Here is a 20,483-nt window from a genome sequence, read left to right on the forward strand (position 1 = left end):
ATATGGTATTATAGTTTGTAACCTACCTTGGATAACAATATTTTTATATACGAGTATAAAAAATATGTCAGCCAAAAACCATAATTCCTTTTTTATTTGAATTTCATTTTGCTGAGAAACTATTTTTTATTTTCTGTAAGGAAATTGAACAGAAAGAATCTATTACGATTCTTACTGGGCACTCTCAAAATGGCTTTCGTTACATGACAAATAATTAGAACTGGTGATTTTGTTAGCGGGAAAAAGGTGCATTGCGGAGAGTCTTAAAAAAGATACTTGGGAATGCAGCCAGATTTTTATACTGAGAGAAAAACATTTAAAGCAATACTTACACACAATTATCAGGTTTGCAGCAGAGGTCGCCTGTCCAACTTCGTTTTTCGCTCTCACTTCATATACTCCAGCATCATCAGGAAATGCTTCGGTTATAAGAAGTGTCGACTTAAGATCTTCTGTTTTGATCTTAAAATCTCTCGAAGGTTTGACTTCTCGATTATTGTGGAACCTGCACAATACACGTACGACTTAGCAATTAGCAGAATCATTAAAGATAAAAAAAAATATAATAGCAGAACTAAAAATATGCTTTCCTATAATAAATTCATGGAAAGTATGCCTTTTTCCGGATGAAAATAAACGAATATTTGTTTTAGCTGAGTCGATCATAAATATTACACAATAAGTAGGTAGTCAGCTAAGGGTATTGTTGTCCTTGAAGAGGTGGGGGATACCATTTCAAATCTATGCAAGTTTCTGCGAATTAAGATCACTATACTAAGCGAATCAGATGCAAATAGAGAATAGCACACTACGATGTGCTGCTTTCTCTAAGGAAGCTGCAAACATTTTACTGCGAAATAAAAAAAAAAAGGTACTTCCTTTCGGAAGTAAAATTTAGTCAAAAAAAAAAAGAAAAAAGAGAGCTTGGTGCGTAGCAGCAGCCTTATCACTAAATCAGATAACTGCCAAGTGATACATCAAGAAGATAAAAATTCCTAAAGTTGGTATCTCGTGTGTCGACATTACCATGGAGCACTTCCATCTTGATAAGATCTTGCTTGTCACAAGCCTCGTGGACCTAGGGTTAAATTTTTTTACACTATTCTTATTTTTTCCTTATCTAATCCAAATCAAATTAAAGTATACCTTTTCGTTTTCTTGCATCCATTTAAGGTCTTTCTCAGTCTCTTCAGCTACTCCTTGGGGTGTTTATTTTTATGTTTTTATTTTTATTTTTTGCATTACGTCATATCCTCACTACCTTGATGAAGGACGGTTCTTGTTTATATTGTATAGTACGTGTTCTACAAGCAGAGAAATCCTGTAAATAATTGCAAAAGTAAGATTAAGAACAGTGCTGGCCCAAGCTATAGAAAATTACCTGGGTTGCTGTTCTTGGAGGTGATTTATTTTCCCCAAGTGACACAATTGTGAGTTCTTGATTTTAGTTGTCGTTTTAAATTCAGGTAAGTTTTTTAAGTTTATTGAGTTATATATTTGATTAAAAGGATGATACTGGATAAAAACGTAAATATCAAATGCTATATTAAAATATTCAAATTCTTTGTAAATTAATCAAAACTATTTTCATTTTTCACATCCGCATGATTCGAGGGCAAATCGGAATGTATAATCTTCACTGCTTTTTTTTTCAAAAGTTATGAGATACAGAGCAGAAATTATGTTTAGTTACAAAAATAAATGTAATCTCTTTCTCAGCATAATGACATGAGCAATCAAATATTTATCCAAATTTGGTGAGATTTTCGAAAACCCTGTTGCAGGGAAGTGTTTGACACAGGTAACATCATTGTCGCACTGCTTATTAATTGTGAAGGAAATGTTTTCCTGGAAGATGCATAAAGTGAGTGAACATGTGTGTTAAGTGCCAACTCAACTAAGGCTATGAGGCGACAATATGCTGTGTCTGTAAATTGCGTGTGTTCTGCCCTCGTGGGTAGCAAATTCCGTAGAATCGCCGCCCTCCTACACCGGGTGGAAAAGACCTCAACGAATTCCGTCAATGACGAGAGGAATTTTTATGGGTCTTTTTCACAATGCGGCTGAGTTAGTCGGAATCAGGCTCGGATAGCATTGTTTTTCATGCATCAAACAGCACAGAACACGCGCAATTTACGGACGTATTATTATATACTGCATACAGGTCTGGAGGCCTCATTTTAGGAAGGGTGTAGAGCTGCTGGAACGAGTACAGAGAAAGGCAACGAGATTAGTGAAGGAAACAAAGAAGAGCTCTTACCAAGAAAGGCAAACTGCAAAGTTCTGAAAATTGCAGCGTCTGGAGACTGGGCACCCACAAGGTCATCTGATTGAGGTGTTTAAAGCTTTAAATGGATTGGGAAAGCTCAGTGCTAATAGGATTCTTCCTTCTGCTCAGACTTTGCATAAAGGGGACATAAATTCAAATCGAGGAAGGACGGTTGCGGAATAAATGTGCGGTAGTTTACCTTCAGCCAGCGGGTGGTCGATTACTGGAACACAAATCTGTTGCTGTTGAAAGCTTAAATAAATTCAAGGAAGAACAAGGCAAACTAAGGAATGGAAGGGAATGGACAGGTGAAATGGGAAGTGGTTCTTTTGCGTGATGCTGTATAAGCTTGCTTTCTTGCATCATTTGCCACTACTAATGGTAATTAGTAGTGGCAAATGATGATAATGTCAATGCTATACGGCGAAATACGGCCTAAGTTTCTGATACGCCTAGAACCTTGCAACAAACAACTAGCGTGTATTCTGTAGTCAAGAAACCGGAGAGAAGATCGTGCGACCTTCGCCTGAGACAGGTTTTCTCAGCCACATGTAAAAAAAGAGCCCATAAAAATTCCTCCCATCATTGATGGGATTCGAACCCGGGCATTTTCCACTTCAGTATGGTGAGGATGGCGATTATGTTGTTATATCCATTGAGGTAAAGAAACAGATAGGAATTTGAAGGTGCTAAATCAGAACTCGCATATGCAACATGATTTGAAGTGTTCCATCCAGTCTGCTATCAGTTGCACAGTGTGTATGTATGTGAGTTATGTTTGTTGAAGATGACGACGACTCCATCAAGAAGCTGTGGTTTTTTTCTACTTATGGCATTTGGCTAAAGTCTCTTACAGTTGCACGATGATTCTCTCTAATGATGCGTTTGGTTTCAGAAAAAATAACAGCAGTGAATTAAATTCTTGAGCAAATTAAATTTGCTTAGCCTTTAAACAATCGCCTTACTTACGAACACTTTTCAGACATTGTGCTTCACCAAAAACAATCATAATTTGTTGGTGTGTTTCTGTTGTTTTCTTCTCTTTACTCCATAAAAAAATGGATAATCTCGCATTTCTTTAACGTACATGTGTACGCGATTCGCTATTCTGATAGATCATTACACGATCGCATCTGAAAGGAAGTCATTGAGAATACTCTCATCTAATTTGTCACATGATATTCTATAAATATTAAAAGTTGTTAATTTAATTTATACACCACGTCTAGTTTTTAAATTATAGCATTAGAGATAATTAAATAATTAATAAAATAATCGGATAATTAAATAATAAATAACATAATACAATCATTTCAGTAATCCAGTGACCTCAACTAAATACCTCTTTCTTTTTCGTTTTCTCTATTTCATCCCACTTTCTGCTACACGCTGTTAATCGTTCATCTATGTATTATTCATTCGTTTCTGTTAATGAAAATAATATACGAAGTCCCGAAAGAAAACCTCACTACTGAATTGCAATTATAAAATGTGTAGATATCTTTGTATGCTGATTCCAAATCTGTTTTCTGTTTTCTTCTAACACGTCTACTTTTTTGTGATGAGACCTGGATTACATGAATAAGATAAGACATTATACCATTCATATTAAAATACTTTACTAGCCTGTGCCTGTAAAATTCGGTACGCTAGGGCTCCTCCTCCCACAGACTACTAAATCCGGCATTGGATTCTGTCGTCCTACTAGTCATGCTACATGTTCTTCCAGTCTCATGAACAAGTTTGAATATAGATGTCCGGGAATGCTTACTTCCTGAATACGTTATCGCAACTGCGTAGTTTGGATTGTCATGGTCTTGGGGTGTTTCTCGTCGTGGAATGGATTAGATCCACTAGTTTCAGTGCATGAACCATGAATGCTGCATCCTACATTGATGGACTGGATAATTCTGTATGATCTATATTGTGGGAAATTTATGGAACGGCCCCTTAATTTTCCAATACGAGAACGCTACATGTCAAAAAGCAAAGAATGTAAATGTCCAGTTTAAATAAAATAATCTGTACAGTGGACAAGCACAGAGCTCCGACATTAATCCGACTGAATATCTTTGAAATGAACTGAATGTCGAATTAGGGCAAAGCCAAAAATTCTCTCTTCGTTAGTGGAGTCTGCGCGAGTAGCACAGTGGTTGCAATCACCGTTCTTCACACACCAGTGGAAAAAGCTCGGGTTCGAATCCAATCAATGACGCGAGGAAATTTTATGGACTTTTTTCTCTCCGTGATTGCGTTAGTCAGTCTCAGGCGTGTACAGAAAGGTTCTCTCCCTGCCCCCCGAAATTCGAGTTTTTTGTCCAGCAAAAGAGGCAAATCAACCAGGGAACACGCACAATTTATGGATGTGTTCCCTGGTCGTTCGTTCCCTAAATACGAGGTGTTTTTTTTTCTTTTTTTTTTTTTTTTTTTGTTTGTTTGTTTGCTTTATTCGTTAGTGGAGATGACGAACTGACTGAAGTGTTTTTAAAGAGGAGTGGAACACAATACCATCAGTTTTCGACTAGACATTAGTAGAAAGTCTTTAACTTTGCATTGGAGCAGTCATTTCGGCGAAAGGTCACCATATTATTAATTTCTGTATTAATACTGTATAAATAAATATATACAGTATTTTGTAAAAGAAAGTGTTCCATAACTTTTGTTATGATAGTGTACACAACAGATTTATGTATAGGTGATATTATACGATATAATGCAATGCAGATATTGCATCAAGTTATAATTATTGTATTCAAATAGTAAGAGGCTTCAAAGTACAAAACAACTAATGCAAATACAAGTAATTGTTCCACAAATTTAACAAGTAGCTAGTAACATCCCTTAAAAATACAAAATTCATAAAAGGTTTTATGGTCCACTGAATTCCCTTAATCACACTATTGTCTTTTGGTCATTTGCTAGTTCGCAGTAGCTATCATATTTGTATGTGTATTGTTGAATTTCTTTCTGTACTTCCCGTTACACATTAGAATATTGCTTACACACTTACATGTTAGAATATTACCTGATTTAAATACGGTAATATTCTTATCTTTACCTTTTAAAATTCTGTTGCCCTTTGTGGCCGTCCTGGAGTAACAAGAACATTTTATTCTAATCATTAAATTATGTAGGGAACATATTTTAACCAATTTTAAACCTTTTCGGAGCCCACTCGAAATTTCTCCATGGTCCATCGGTTCTAAAATTGTATTTGAAGAAATTTACACTAAAATTTTACTTTCCTCCCTGCCGGTTTTTCATATTTATAAGGAAAAAAATTTCATGTCACTGTTTACTCAATTTAATGTTCTAATGATAAGGCTAGTAACAAGTGTCAATACTATAGATTGGTGACAGAAGTGTGATGGTCTTAGGAAGTTTTTCCATGTCACATGTTTGGTCCCATGATAGTAGTGGATAAAGGTCTAAATGCCACTACCTACTTAACATTGTTGCCGATCATGTGAGAATGCATTCATGCTCACAGTTTATCCATCTGGGAGTGGTTAATTCTAGCAGGTTGGTTGGTTGTTGTTATAGAATTTTAGGCGCATAAGCAACTTAGGCCATATTGCGCCATGTATAATGCCTGTAAATTGCGTGTGTTCTCTGATTTTGTTGTTTTCTGGAATAAAATCCCAAGCTTACGGGATATAAAACCATGCCACCCTCACCTGAGACCAACTAACTCAGCCATGTTGTGAAAAATACCCATAAAAATTCCCCACATCATTGACAGGATTCGAACTCAGGTCTTTTCCACTCGGTGTGGAGAGGACGACGGTTCTACCAACTGTGCTACACACGAGAGCCTTCTGGCAGGATAATGCGCTTTGTAACAAGGCAGGGATAGTACTGTAATGGTTGCAGGAGCATGCTTGATTGAGCATCTTTGGGATGAGATGAAACGTGCTGTTCGGAGCACAGATCGGCTCAGTCTGAAACGGGTAGTTCAACATTTCATCGATTTTGCATGAATTGCATCCATGTGGAACGATTTAGGTACCTCATAGTGTCCATGCGCCGACGATTTGAAGCTGTTCTGAGAACTAAAAGAGGTCTCACTTGCTACTCAGTGTATTACACAGAACCATGAATGAAGCACATTTTACACGCGATTTTCCGAGTATTAATGAGATGGTGGTCAAAATTCAACCGTTCAACTTTCCTCATCATATAATTACTCCACATATGACATTTAGAAAGGGACATTTTGTAGCTTGTCTTGAATACCACCCCCAAAGGTATATTTGAACTGTTTACACCAGTGCTTCGCAACGTCATATATATTAGTGTTGGTAAATGATGCAAAGAAACAAGCTTATACAGCTTCACCTAAAACAAACCACTCGCTGTAAATAGCAAACATCTTAAAACGAATAACATTGTCTACTTTTCTTGAAGAAACAGCACACCGTATTTTAATCCACTTTATCCGTGTTGAGTAGATCGGGGTTCAAGCCCTTGACTGCTAAATACGGTCTATCTGCCAGTCCGCACTGAACCAGCGTGGCAGATTATGATCCATTTCCCTCAACATGAATTGTTGAGGAGACTTCAATTCCGCAGTGGATTGATAACGGCTGCTGCTTACCGTACCCTACCCTACCCTACCCTACCGTTATCCGTGTTGACATGTATTGATCATTAATCATTTGTACAAGACAAGGACATGTTATATTATCATATACATCAGAATATAACACTCAGCACTAAAAATATTCTTTATTCATCCACTATAAGTAGGATAAGGAATGCCTTTTCAGTTATCCTGGTAATAAGATTAGTGATCAGGCAACTTACCATGTGATTGTTGGCTCTGGTACCCCAGTGACTTCCACTGACATTTCTACTGGTTCGCCTTCAGGAGCTTTCAGAGGTCGAAGAGGTTTAATGAATTTTGGTGGAATGTACAATTCAGACTTCTCAATAATCTCGATGTCATCTGGAAATATGAAATCAGTCATAAAGACAGTGTAACAGGTCGTTCGATATTTGATTACACCAGAGTTGCAAAACGCATATTAGAAATAGGAGGTAGGGGAAGAATGCAAAATAAGACAGTAAGCAAAGACAAGGAGTCAGTTTTAGGCTGTGAGGTACCGGAATTCCTGAACTTAAGGGTTAATTCAAGTTTCTTGCTCATCCGAAAGTAAAAAAATATATATTTCTCAGGTGATTTCAAATTAAATAAAAAATAAGCAAACGGATTTTGTATTTCAAGACAAGCTGAATGTAAAGGGACTAACTTAAGAGATAAAATATTATAAGTATTCATTCTTCTCTCTCTTCGATGAGACATGGCTTCACTTATGTCATTAACAACAACTGGATATATTATCCAATACAATATATGCAAAATAGAAGAAGTAGACTTGGTTTTGTCAAAACTAAATATTATTTCATTAAATTTATTGAGTGTTTGTAAATTAAGAATGATGAAACAGAATTTCATTCATAACGGTATGATGTCGTAAAAGGGACTTAGGGCTCTAAATTTCCCCAACCTAAGGGAGCAGATCTATATTTAGACCCAGAAACGCATACAATTCACAGACCCAAGCAAACGCCTGTCATTAAACAACTCGCTGCACTGGCACCTGTTGCTAATCTCTGCAGACTACAAGAATAGTTTCATTAGCTACTGCCAATAGTTCTAGTAAACAAGTATAGTGCTATCATCAACAGTTTCTTGTCGACTGTAATGAGATATCCCGGAAATGTTTTACTTCCTAGGAGTTTTTTCCTCTTTCTGAATATAAAGGCTGCTGGGCGAGTGATTAGTGCCTTTGAGTCGTCAGCTGGTACCCATGCAAACTCCATTACAGAAAGAACTTCAATGAACTTTCCTCGAAGGCACAGAAAAATGCGAGAACTCAATTGATGTTATCGATTTATTTCAAAAATCATTTAAAGGGATGTCAGCACAAGAGTGCACAACGATACGCAAAGATAACTATTTTTGCGTAATGGTGAAGATAAAATGTATAACACATGTATAGCTTTATGGAATATAACACGACCCTCTAGACAGGAGCTACACGTGAGAAAAAACCTAGGAAACATCTTCCCAAGCACTTTCAATAACGCAATGCATAAACCGTATAATCAAAGTTAAAATTTTTAATTTAAAAATGAAATTATTATAATAACTTATACTAATGAAATTGGCAATTTTGTAATGCATAGGGATGGAGCTCATTAGAAACTCTTTCTAAACTTGTAATCTGTTCAATTGAGTCACAATTATCCGATTGTTTCACCAAGCGTACGGATATTTTCCATCCTAGAATTTCCTCGACTGCCTTCATGATGATAAACCCAATCGCAAACAGTCTGCTACACTTCGGCATATGGCTGAAATTGGCAGGTTGATTCTTGTATCTTAAAGTTATGTTACGTGGAATGCGATGTTGTTGGAGCACTTCCTAATGGTTTGAAATCGCCTTCATTGGGTCCCGGACCTTGGACACCACAGCTGATATGCTACCCTTATTGAATGAGAAGCAAAAGCTGACACCATCCTTGGTGTCAGCTTTTTCTTCATTCTGTGAACCATAGTGTGGCCATATGAATATAAACTACCGATACCAGTCCAGTACAGCAGTGTATACAGGGTGTTTCAGTTAAACGTTTCAGAACTTCTAAGAGGGATAGGGTACATCCTGACAACTCGAAATCATATACCAATGGGCAGAATCGAAAATTCTGAGCTTTAGTGCAGGGAATCTTAATTTCGCACAAGAACGCCGAGTTAGTAGGATGGATGATTACACGAACGCAGAGTTAGCCGATATGCATTTGGCGTACGTGGCTGCAAATTGTAGTGGGCCAGCCGCACAGCGTTTGTACGCGGAACGATATCCGACGAGGCGTATTCCCAGTCATAATTTCTTTGCAAGACTGCACCAGAGGTTAGCTGAGAGGTTCATTTGAAAGAGCTGACAGGGACAGGGTAAGAACAGCACGGACTCCAGCCGTCGAACAGAATGTGCTGCAGCATGTACAGGGGAATCCAAGAACGAGTACACGAAGTCTAGCAAACGCAGTCGGGGGTTTCCCATTGCAGCGTCTGGAGGATTCTCGGAGAACAAGACATGCATCCGTTTCACGTGCAGCGTGTCCAGACACAGCAACCGGAGGATTATGCACCTCGTATTGCTTTCGCACAGTGGTACCTTGGAAAATGTGCTACAAATTCCCTTTTTCCTGCTGAAGTGTTGTTTTCCGATGAGGCATCCTTCACAAGGGAAGGAATTTTCAACACGCATAACGACCATATCTGGGCGGTCGAGAACCCGCATGCAATACGACGTCATGCAGCACAGATTCGATTTTCGGTCAATGTATGGGCCGTTATTATGGGAGATCACCTCATCGGACCTTACCTGTTACCGTGTCGTCTAACCGGACCTATCTACTTGATCTTTCTGCAGCAAGTATTGCCACAACTTTTGAGACATGAACAGATTTCTGCATCGACGCAACAGACAATGTGGTTCCAACACGATGGAGCCCCTACCCATTATAGCGGAGATGTTCGTAACTACCTGGATGTCACATTTGGTCAACAGTGGATCGGACGTGGTGGTCCCGTGCGTTGGCCTGCTCGGTCACCCGACCTATCATGTCTTGATTTTTATTTCTGGGGTCATATGAAATCGCTAGTTTATGACACCCCTGTTGACAATGCTGAGGAGCTGGTTGCAAGAATCGCAGTAGCTGCCGAAGAAATTCGAAATTCGCCTGGGGTATTCCAGAATGTTCGGATGTCCATGCGTCGGAGATGTGAGGCGTGCATTGTAGCCCGTGGAAGAAACTTCGAACACTTACTTTAATCCATGTACCTTTTGCTTCTTTTCATGTATTATTAAAACGATTTCTCACTTACGGTCTCTTTTCTTTATGGTGCTTCTGTGTACAACACCGCTTCAGGAAAGCATTTCCGACCCAACATTGCTATATGATTTCGAGTTGTCAGGATGTACCCTACCCCTCTTAGAAGTTCTGAAACGTTTAACTGAAACACCCTGTATATGTATGTGTTTCCTATCTATGGTGGCTCCTAGGCGTATGCCTATCTCCACCTAATATCTCTGTGATGGAATACAGAATCTCTTTAAACGGCCCTGACATAATATTAATGTGTGTTTGTGTATGTGTTAGTGCGTGTACTGTAGTATGTGTTCTTTATGTCAGGCCACTTTGCCACCAGAGAGCAGCTAACACCTGGATAGCTGATTCCTGGTGCCCAACCTCGGTACGTGGAGCCGGACCTATACCAGTAGTCGGTGCTGTAACGAACCAATCCCGCGTCCACCAGTGGGTGTGCCATACTGGTGGATGCCAGCAAACCCGTACCCAGGTCGCCCACGCCTGGGTACCAGCAATATTTGGTACATTTCTTGCCATACACCGCTTGTATCGATTCCAGGCTGGATAATAACGCTCTGCACCCAAAAAACTATGTATAACTGCGCCATTATCCTGTTCAGAAGATAGCAGAATCGGATACCTTATAATTTATGATCTCACACACGTGACACTACTGATCACCTGCTCTCAAGAAGAAGATGGTTTGGTTTTTTTTTTTAGGAGCATTAGCAACTAAGGCCATATTTCTCCGGGATATGCGGTGGTCATTCCCTGACCTTTCCACATCCTCCATATTTGGTGGTGACGGGCTCGAACCCCGGTCTAATCAAGAAGCGCGTGTGCTATGCACTGCTGCTCCTTCCCACCTGGCTACGGAGTCGCCCCTGCTCTCAAACACGGCTAACTAACACAGTGGTCTACCACAGAAGTCTGGATCTATCTATCAGCAAGGTTGGTTTTGCTCATGAATAGACTCAGATATTTATCTGGGCTTCCTCTAACCAAACATATCACTTCAAAGCCATAGTACTATGACTGACGTATCTGGACCACAAACAGGCCAATTCGAACCAAAATAGAAGTCAATTAAACTTTGTCGGATATATTTCTGGGATAAATTTACTTCATCATCATCATCATCAGCCATTTTCAATCCACTGCAGGATGAAGGCCTCTCCAGCAACTTTCCAGTTCCTTCTGTTTTGAGCACTGGGCATCCATTTACTACCCACAAACTCATGAATTTCATCTATCCATCTCTGCCTTTGTTTTCCAGGTTTTCTTCTAGCTCCTCTTGGATACCATTCTGTTATTTTCTTAGTCCATCTGTCATCATGTCTTCGAGCTATGTGTCCTGCCCAAGACCATTTTAGTTCTTTAGTTTTGATAAGAATGTCCTTTACTTGCGTTTGCTGCCTAATCCATGTGTTTCTCTTCTTATCTAACAGTCTTATTCCCAATATGATTCGTTCCATTCTTCGCTGTGTAGTTCTCAGCTTCTCTTCCATTCTTTTGGTGAGTGCCCAAGTTTCACTTCCATAAGTCATGATGGGGAGTATATATTGGTCCATTATTTTACGTTTCAGACAAACTGGGATATTGCTCTTCAGTATGTGACTATATTTCCTGAATGCTATCCATCCAAAATTTATTCTAGAAGCTTGACTTCCAGCCATTTATCATTATTACAGCTAATAACTTGTCCCAGATAAGTATATGACTCCACCCTTTCAATTACTGCTCCTTCAATCATTATTTCCCTTTCTGTGGCATACTTGTTCATCATTACTTTTGTTTTAGCCATATTCATCTTTAGTCCAAAATCCTTACTAGCTGTGCATAACTGATTAAGATTTTCCTCTAAAAAGCTTCCTCAAGGGCAGCAGTAAACAGCTTCGGAGATATTGTGTCTCCTTGTCGAACTCCTTTCTCAATTTTAAATTTCCTACTGTCTTTGTCTAGTCTAATAAAGGAGGTAGCACTCTCGTATATTTTCTTCAAAATCATAATATATGGGGTATCAATGCCTTGTCTTTCCAGTGCCCGAAACATTGCCTTATGCTGTATGGAGTCAAATGCCTTTTCATAATCCACAAATCCCAGGAATAATGGTGTTTTATATTCATTTGCTTTCTCCATTAGCTGTGATATTACATGAAGGTGATCCATAGTTGAGAATCCTGTCCTAAAGCCAGCTTGCTCTTTCGGTTGATTCTCATCCAGTATTCTTTCTAATCTGTTAGTAATGACCCTTGTGAACAACTTGTAGATGTGGGATAACAAGCTAATTGGTCTATAATTTCCAATTTCTGATTTATCTCCTTTCTTATGCAGCAAAACTATGATTGCATTATTCCACTGCTTAGGCGTCACACCTTTTCTAATGCACTTTGTGAAGAGCCTTGCCAGTTTTTGTGTTATGTCACTTCCTCCCAATTTTAACAACTCTACAGTAACTTTATCTTCCCCCGGGGCTTTCTGATTCTTCATTTTCTTCAATGCATGTTCTACCTCATCAGGAAGAATATTGGGTATGTCGTATGTGTTGCTACTTTGCAATCCATCTTCCCCACTGCTGGCATCATTCCCCTGCTCCTTGTATAATTCTCTATAGTAGTCTTCTGCTATTTGAATTATGCCTTCTCTGCTGTTTATAAGTACACCATCGCTATTCTTCAGTTTCAGTATCATTTGTCTTTCTGTATTACTGCTCATGGCTGCTGATTTAAATCCTTTGTTTTCCCTTAATGCGTGTTCTACTTTTCTTGTGTTAAATCTTCTTATGTCCTCTCTGAGTCCCTTTCTAATGGCTTTGCATAACTCATTATACTCAATTTTCTCCCTGTCAGTGTTTTTCTTGCTTTTCATTTGTCGTCTTCGGTTCATCATGAAAAGTGTTTCTTGACTAATTTTTTCTTCTTTGGATTTCTTTTTCCCTATAGGTTTCTTGGGCTTTATCACTTTCAAAAAGTTGTAATATTCCTCGTCGATATCTTGGTCCTCAGCAGTCTGCAGAAGCTCAAACTTGTTCTTAAGTTCCAGTACATACTGCTTTTTCTCCTCCTCTGTTATTTCAAAGACCTTTGTATTATTTACTCGAGTCAGTTTTTTCCTTTCCTTTCCTACATCTATATCAAGTGTACATCTTACCATTCTGTGATCACTTCCAACATTTACCTTATTCAGGACGGTAACATCATTCACAATATATCTTCTGTTAGTGAGGATGAAGTCGATTTCATTAGTAGTTAATCCATTTGGACTCTTCCATGTCCACTTTCTGTTCACCCTTTTCTTGAAAAAAGTGTTCATTACTGACAGTCCTTGAGATTCTGCAAATTCCACAAGTCTTTCACCTCTTTCATTTCTTTCACCAATTCCAAAATTTCCTATAGTTCCCCTTTCTGTGCTGTTTTGTCTTTTTCCAACCTTAGCATTGAAGTCTCCCATAATAATAGTGTAGTGGGTTTTCTGCTCATCTAGAAGACTCTCAATTTCAGTGTACATTTCTTCAACCTCTTCATCATCATGGCTCGATGTTGGTGCATAAATCATTATAATCTTTAGCTTGTATCTCTTAGAAATCTTGAGTATTAGTCTTGACACTCTTGGTGATGTACTTTTGAATTCCAAAATGTTGTTTTTAAAATCTTTATGGACCAGAAACCCAATTCCACCTTCACTCCTTTCACTGTTTCCATTGGTGTACAGCAGATTTCCACTTGATAAACTTATAAGTGATTCATTTCTTCTTCTTGTTTCAGCCAAACCGATGATATTCCAATTCACATTTTCTAATTCCTTTTCCAGCTCTAATATCCTGTCTTCACCGATGAGTGTTCTTACGTTATAACAGGCCAAGTTCAGTTTCCGTGCATGGCAGCCTGGTCGTACCCAGAGATTCTTAGCACCCTCTGCTTCCACTCTAATCCTCTCGCTGCCGTAAGAGGGAGAGTGAAAGCTGCTGGGGACTGAGGGCCATTTGTTTCGTCGTGCTTTCATATTGCTGGAGGGGTTGGTCTTTTCCTCTTCATGCTGACCAGGCATCTTGAAGAGAACCACTCTACACGTTCGTTGCCACCTAAGTGACGTAACAGGGCTTACCATCGAGAAGGTGTGCATGAGTGGATTTTAGGGAGGCAGGCCAACCGGACTTCTCCTAAATCTTCTGTAATAGAGAGATATTGGATCCATCAGTGTTTTAGGCTGAGTGTCTGATAACACACAGGATACCTGTTCCCCTCTAAGCCCCTTACTTAATTTACTATTCAGTTATAAATCTTTATGTGCCTACTTTAATCTCAAACCACTCTTTGGGAAAAGGTTGGCGTCCAGCTCCGGCATAAAATTTTCTTTAACCAGTACTTATACACCCGGACAACTTCAACTCGTTAACTTCCATGTTCGTTCAAGGCAAACTAGATGCCAAATAACTCTTTAATAGGCTATCATCGTGTCAAACAAGAATAGCATTGACTGTTTTATTGAACAGCAACAAGATAGGAATACCATTCACGATATTACTTTGTCACTGTGCTCCCCACCACAGATATATAAACTGTCCGTACCAACAACTGTTATTATTCTTACTGTTTCTTGTGTTTCTTATCTCTACTTTTATCCGGTAAATGTTTATTGAAACTCATAACGTTAATAACTTTGAGAAAATTTTAAATGTTTTCCCAATGCACTGTAATTAGAATCGTACTTGTACTACAATGCATGTAAGATTTAAACTTAAAAATAATATCTATCAGAACAAAAATGTAATAACAAATTGAATTAACCTAAGTACTTTTTTGAGTATGTATTTAAGTTTTTATAGGCCATAAAGTTGTAACTATGGGAGATCTCTAAAATCTCCGAGCCCCTCTGAGCACCAAAGTTTATTAATAGTCAGCTGATATTTCTGGATTTTCTCTTCTCTATCGGGCTCACTAGGTAAGACTTATTTATACAAGCCTAATATAAAAAAGAAACATAAAAACGATTCCTGATTACTATCTCACCATTCATCACTGTCTTTACACTGGCGCCGACATTTTCAGAAAATTTACACTAGTTAAGCAATCCTATTGCAAGCACGTTTGTTTTCTTTGATGGTGACAAAAAACCATCTGGCATGCAAGACAAGAATGGTCTGAAAACGATGAAGCGAAGCCATAATGTTTTACAACGCTGTTTCAAAGAACCCGCTGCCTTATTACTTTCGAGTTATAAGAGTATTCGCACTTTACATATGACAGAAATGTTACTAAATTAGAAGATGGAAATTTTTTCAAGCAAATACATGTAATTCTTACCTTTTACAGTTAGTAATGCTGTGGTTGTGTCTTTTCCATGTGGGTTAACAGCTTTACAGGTAATGCGGCCTTGGTCATCGGGGAAAACCTCCCGTATGGTAAGGGTGGACTCTCCAGTAGCAGGATTAAATGTGATTTGAAAATCAGGAGATGGCCGAATTTCTCTAGTTTCGTGAAACCACCGAACTTCAGGAGTGGGTTGTCCAGTTACTACACACTTTAACCCTACTTTACTACCCTCAGTCGTTGTTAAGGGCTCAAGTGGCTGTGTAAACTTTGGCGGTTTTCCAATTTCTGTAGAAGGAAAGAAATACTTTATATTAATTAACCCTTGATAGAATTATTATTTGAATATTAAGTAAAAATTATTATTACTTTTATTTATTTTATTATAGGCCCTTGCCACTGAAATCTTCGGAAATTAGGTGGCAGGGCTTGCTAGAGTAAATGTGATCCTTCTACTGCCTGACCTGCCTCCTCGGGACTAAGTGTGGGCAACGGGGAGGTCCCACCAGGGGCCCAATGGCTAAATGGTCAGAGGAACAACAACATAACATGACACTACACAACACAAACATTACACTTTTTAAAAAGTTTCTGGCTTTCACAGAGTTCTGTGCTACACAAACAGAGTAAACAATACGGAGATGGGGAAACCCCTGGGGCCGTCAGACATCGAATACTTTACACTTTACTTTATTCCTTTTATTAATTTAATTACATTGGCCGGTAAAGTCATAGTTCACGTTGACTACTTCGTTTACGATTTGGCGCATTGCTTTCAAGTTCTCTTATATCTTGTGTTCCAGTTGCAGTGCTTTTCTGTAAAACTCGCACTGGTGGGTGATAGGTGGTGCTCATATTGAAATCGAAAATAATACATCTATACAAAGCAGTGCAAGATGGGCACACGATGAAGTCAGAAACTGGTGGGGGGGGATCAGATATAAATGGGTATCCAAAAGGTAGTGGACCGGCCCCCTTCCATGGTGGAAAGAAAAAAGACTGGTTCTTATGGTGGTTTTTAATCTGTTTATTTTTATCGCTTTTTGCATCATACTTGTAAGACCGATATCTTTTTCTAGAAGACGTATTTATTCAAATATTGTGGAGAACTGCGAGCTCGAATGAGTTGTCAACACTATTGTGTACTCCATTGCACCACTAATTCTTGATTCTAAAGAGAATCAAGATTTTTATCGAAAACTTCTAGCACGCGTGTTCTGTTAAAAGAAAACTCCAACAACAATGGGAAAACTGCAGTTCACTCCCTCATGATAATACGCATTCTCAACACTGCCCCGTCTTAAATATCAACGAAATACAGCATTCCACTGGTACCTACATCCTCCACATTCTGTCAATTTGGCCTTTGCGTTTTCTTCCTCTATTTTAGGAGTTCCAGGCACATATCAATAACTGGCAATGTCACTGAAATAAGCCTGTCCATTTTCAAGAGAACTACCTCAAAATGAATAAATTCTAATAGTATGCGGGTAATTCTATTTCTGTGTTATTATCGAATCAGCTTCACAGCTTTTGATAGGTATTTTACTTGTGATTTTGATTATACAGTCGTAGTATAGTGATTTTTATTACATATTATACAGTTTTCTATTTTTTAAACTCTTAAAAGAATTTTATTTTTACTATTTTATAAAATAGGAAATACTGTACATCAGGACCGAGGGAAAAACTATAAGATGAAAAATGGCAGGCTGATTACCCTTGTTGGTTAGAACCAAACAACTGAAACAATCGTCCTTAACGATAAAAAGTAAATTTACGAAAAGGAAGCCGATAGAACAGCAGTATAAAGTTTATAAAATACGTTAGAGAAAAGTTTAGTTTTTTTCAAAGGGATGGATTGAAAATATTAGACTTATCAACAAGTATCGGAATCCCAAATCTGGTTAATTTCTTCAAATAGTCCAAAAGGGCAGTAACTCGATAAAATTAAGATAATTAGTGTATTAATGATGAATGATTCTCTTGACTTGCATTCTCAAAGAAGCGAAGATTTTTTTTTATGAAATAAGGTTTTGCGACATCTTAGAAATAAGCTAACTCATCAGACCTGCGAGGTGATCTGACTGAGGTGTATAAGGCCTCGAATGGGTTGAGCAGGCTCGTGCCGATGGGATTTTTCCTCTTTCTCAGATTACGAACCTGAGGGGCATAAATTCAAATTGTAGAACAGACAGTTGTAGAATAGATGTGCGGCAATTTGATTGCTGGAACAAACTTCCATCTGGCGTTGTGGAAGTTGGTAGGGTAAATAAATTCAAGGAGGAACTGGACAAACTTTTAGAGAGAATGGATGAGTGATTTTTTTTTTTTTTTTTTGGGCTGTTGCTACATAAGCTTGCTTTATTGCATCACATGCCTCTACTACTACTATTACATACAGCTAGGTGGGGGGATAGCAGCTTCTGCGAAAAGATGAAATTTCTTTGTCAAGAAGAAAAGAAAAAATTTACAAACGCAATATATCAGATATATCAATTGACCAAGCTAGGCTTGAGGATATCTAGAACAATTTAGATGTGATAATTTGTATTTTCATTAGTTGGCGACCCATTTGATCATGCGATTGCGATATTTTCACAAACGAATGAATATCATACCTAAATAATCTTTCCGCAGATAATCTAGGGAAAGAAGCGAAGTTGTTTTTCATAGCATTTCCAACCTCATATTTTGTTGATTAAAGTTTCGCTGATGTGGCGCAGCTATCAACAAGAAAATATGCTGAATTGTAATTGAACATGTTGAATATATATATGGCCGACCGGGCTAGCCGGGTGGGTAAAGTGCCTGCCTGGCAACCCAAACAAAGGTCGCGGGTTCGAATCCCGCCTCGGGCTTGGATCAAAGTACTGCAAAAAAAAAAAATCCTTGGGAGGTGCATTATGGCCACAGAAGCCGATGCGCCAACAACTACCAAAAGAAAAAAAAATAATAATAATATATATGACTGACTAATTGTCGCATTACTTTTCGCTAAATTTAATAATTAATGTGCTACAGGAGTCGTGGGACCCACCAAGATGCACACTAAAATATCTCAAGCAGTTATGAAAAATTTTAACTAGAGGCACATGTTAGCTATTCCTTGTGAAGACAAATGAAAAACTGACTACGAATTTAGACATCCCACTAACATTAAAAAGTCATACTTGGGACTAGCATTACAAAGTCATACACAGTTGGTAGGATCGCTGTCCTCTCCACACCGAGTGGAAAAGACTTGAGTTCGGGTCCCGTCGATGACGGGAGAAAATTTTTATGGCCTTTTTCACAACGTGGCTAAGTTAGTCGGTCTCAGGCGAGGGTGGCATGGTGTTTTCTCCCGGAAACTCGGGTTTTTCGTCCAGTAAACAGAAAATCAACCTCAGAACACGCGCAATTTACAGACAATTACTCGGAGCAATATGGCCTTAGTGGCTAGTGCTCATAAAAACCCTACAACAACAACAACCTAGGACTTTCTCTGTTTCTAAAAGCAATTCACCATTCTCTTTCACATACTCAGAAACAGTTAATACAGTCATATAATTATGCAGTCCTGAAACAAGCGGTTTCATTTTGCGGAAATTTCTTGAGGCGGTTATTATTTATTTTTTTTATTTTGTATCCCAGTTAAAAGAATGAATTGGGGCAGACTTTTAAAAGACAGCATTCATTGTTTCTATTTTCTGTTGCTTTCAAAAGTGAAGTAGCCATCAAGTTATAAATTAGTGTAATGCAGTACATATCTATGTTAGTTGAAAGCTCTGTGCAGCCTTTAGCAAACTGATGTCTCGAGGAGCTAAATAAAACTGCATGCGCACCGAATGCACTTGCCCCTGATAAAATGATTATGCGACATAGCTAACGAGTTGTGCAAAAACGCTGACCCAGGTGAGCAGAAGAAAACCTTAACAAATTAAGATACGGACTGAACAGACAGACTTCTGGCTGCTTTCCAGAGTGCACACACGAGTCTCTCCAGCTTTTAAATTGGATATGGCAGGTCATCTCTCAGAGGACAAACCAAATATCTCGTTAATCTGCTGCAAGTACCCGGCAAGTAGTAATTCACATTTAGAAATTAAAAGAGACACATAAAAACCTTTCATAATATTATATGGTTTCGTGATGAATCTTTAGATGTCACTATGAAGAATGAATGAGGCCAAGTAGCTGCCAAAGTGGGGCGCCCAAAGAATACAGTCCTGCCCGCAAGATTTTTTTTTTTTTTTTGTATGAAATGGCAAAAATACCTAAGATTCGAATCATGCCGGTATCTAGAATCTTTTTTTTTTTTAGTTATTAACATACATTGAATTTGTTTTTCTTAAAACAAAATTATATTTAAGAAATAAACAATTTATAGTTTCAACTTTTACGTCAAGCTCATAATCTGTACTTAGTTCAAATGAAGAAAGTGGTCAGTTTTATTTTAACTCAATCCAAATAATTTTAATTTGGTTGATTTTCAAAATAGTTGTCAAGAAGATGAAAAGTGCTTTCCTCTTGTGATATAATGCGGAAAGGATATCACCCTGGAGCTAATTAAAATTATTAGAATAAGTTTGTGGGTCCACGTGAAATATGAAGCTTTAGTCTATGTAATACCCTGTTGTCGTCAGACCCACCGAGATGGGGGGAATATGGAGCTACAGCACCTGGGTCCGCAATTCTTTAAGAGCCCCGATCAAGACCTTAATATTTATATTATTTGAATGCTTAAACAATCAAATTAAATTTTAATAATCGGCAAAAAATCATCTATAAACTTAAAATAATAAAAAATGTTTTTATTCTTATTAATTTTTTATCTCATTGATGTATTATATGTTAGAATTGGCATGTTGCTTTTTTAATCCTCACATCTACATGTGGACACACAAACAAACACAAGGGTGGCATCATGCACTTTTTACGAGGGATCGCATTAGCTCTCGACGCCCGTGATCACAGTTAGCATACCGTGTAGTAATACCATATATAGTGAGAATTTGCAAACCACTACAATATTACAAACTAAA

General features: G+C 38.2%; 1 protein-coding gene across 1 annotated transcript in view; it reads right to left on the reverse strand.

Annotated features, from left to right (window-relative positions):
- The window catches only part of LOC150082232 (uncharacterized), a 1,008,282-nt gene that overhangs the window by 219,215 nt on the left and 768,584 nt on the right, over nucleotides 1-20,483 (reverse strand). Inside the window, exons 116-118 of the mRNA XM_090379191.1 lie at nucleotides 15,451-15,744; nucleotides 7,076-7,217; nucleotides 333-505 (exon numbers count right to left, since the gene is read on the reverse strand). Coding sequence (XP_090235317.1) covers nucleotides 333-505; nucleotides 7,076-7,217; nucleotides 15,451-15,744 — 609 coding nt within the window. The remainder of the gene's footprint in view (nucleotides 1-332; nucleotides 506-7,075; nucleotides 7,218-15,450; nucleotides 15,745-20,483) is intronic.

Source organism: Mastigoproctus giganteus, chromosome 8 (assembly GCF_048544385.1).
Source record: "Mastigoproctus giganteus isolate SK-2022 chromosome 8, ASM4854438v1, whole genome shotgun sequence".
Taxonomy (NCBI): Eukaryota; Metazoa; Arthropoda; class Arachnida; order Uropygi; family Thelyphonidae; genus Mastigoproctus; species Mastigoproctus giganteus.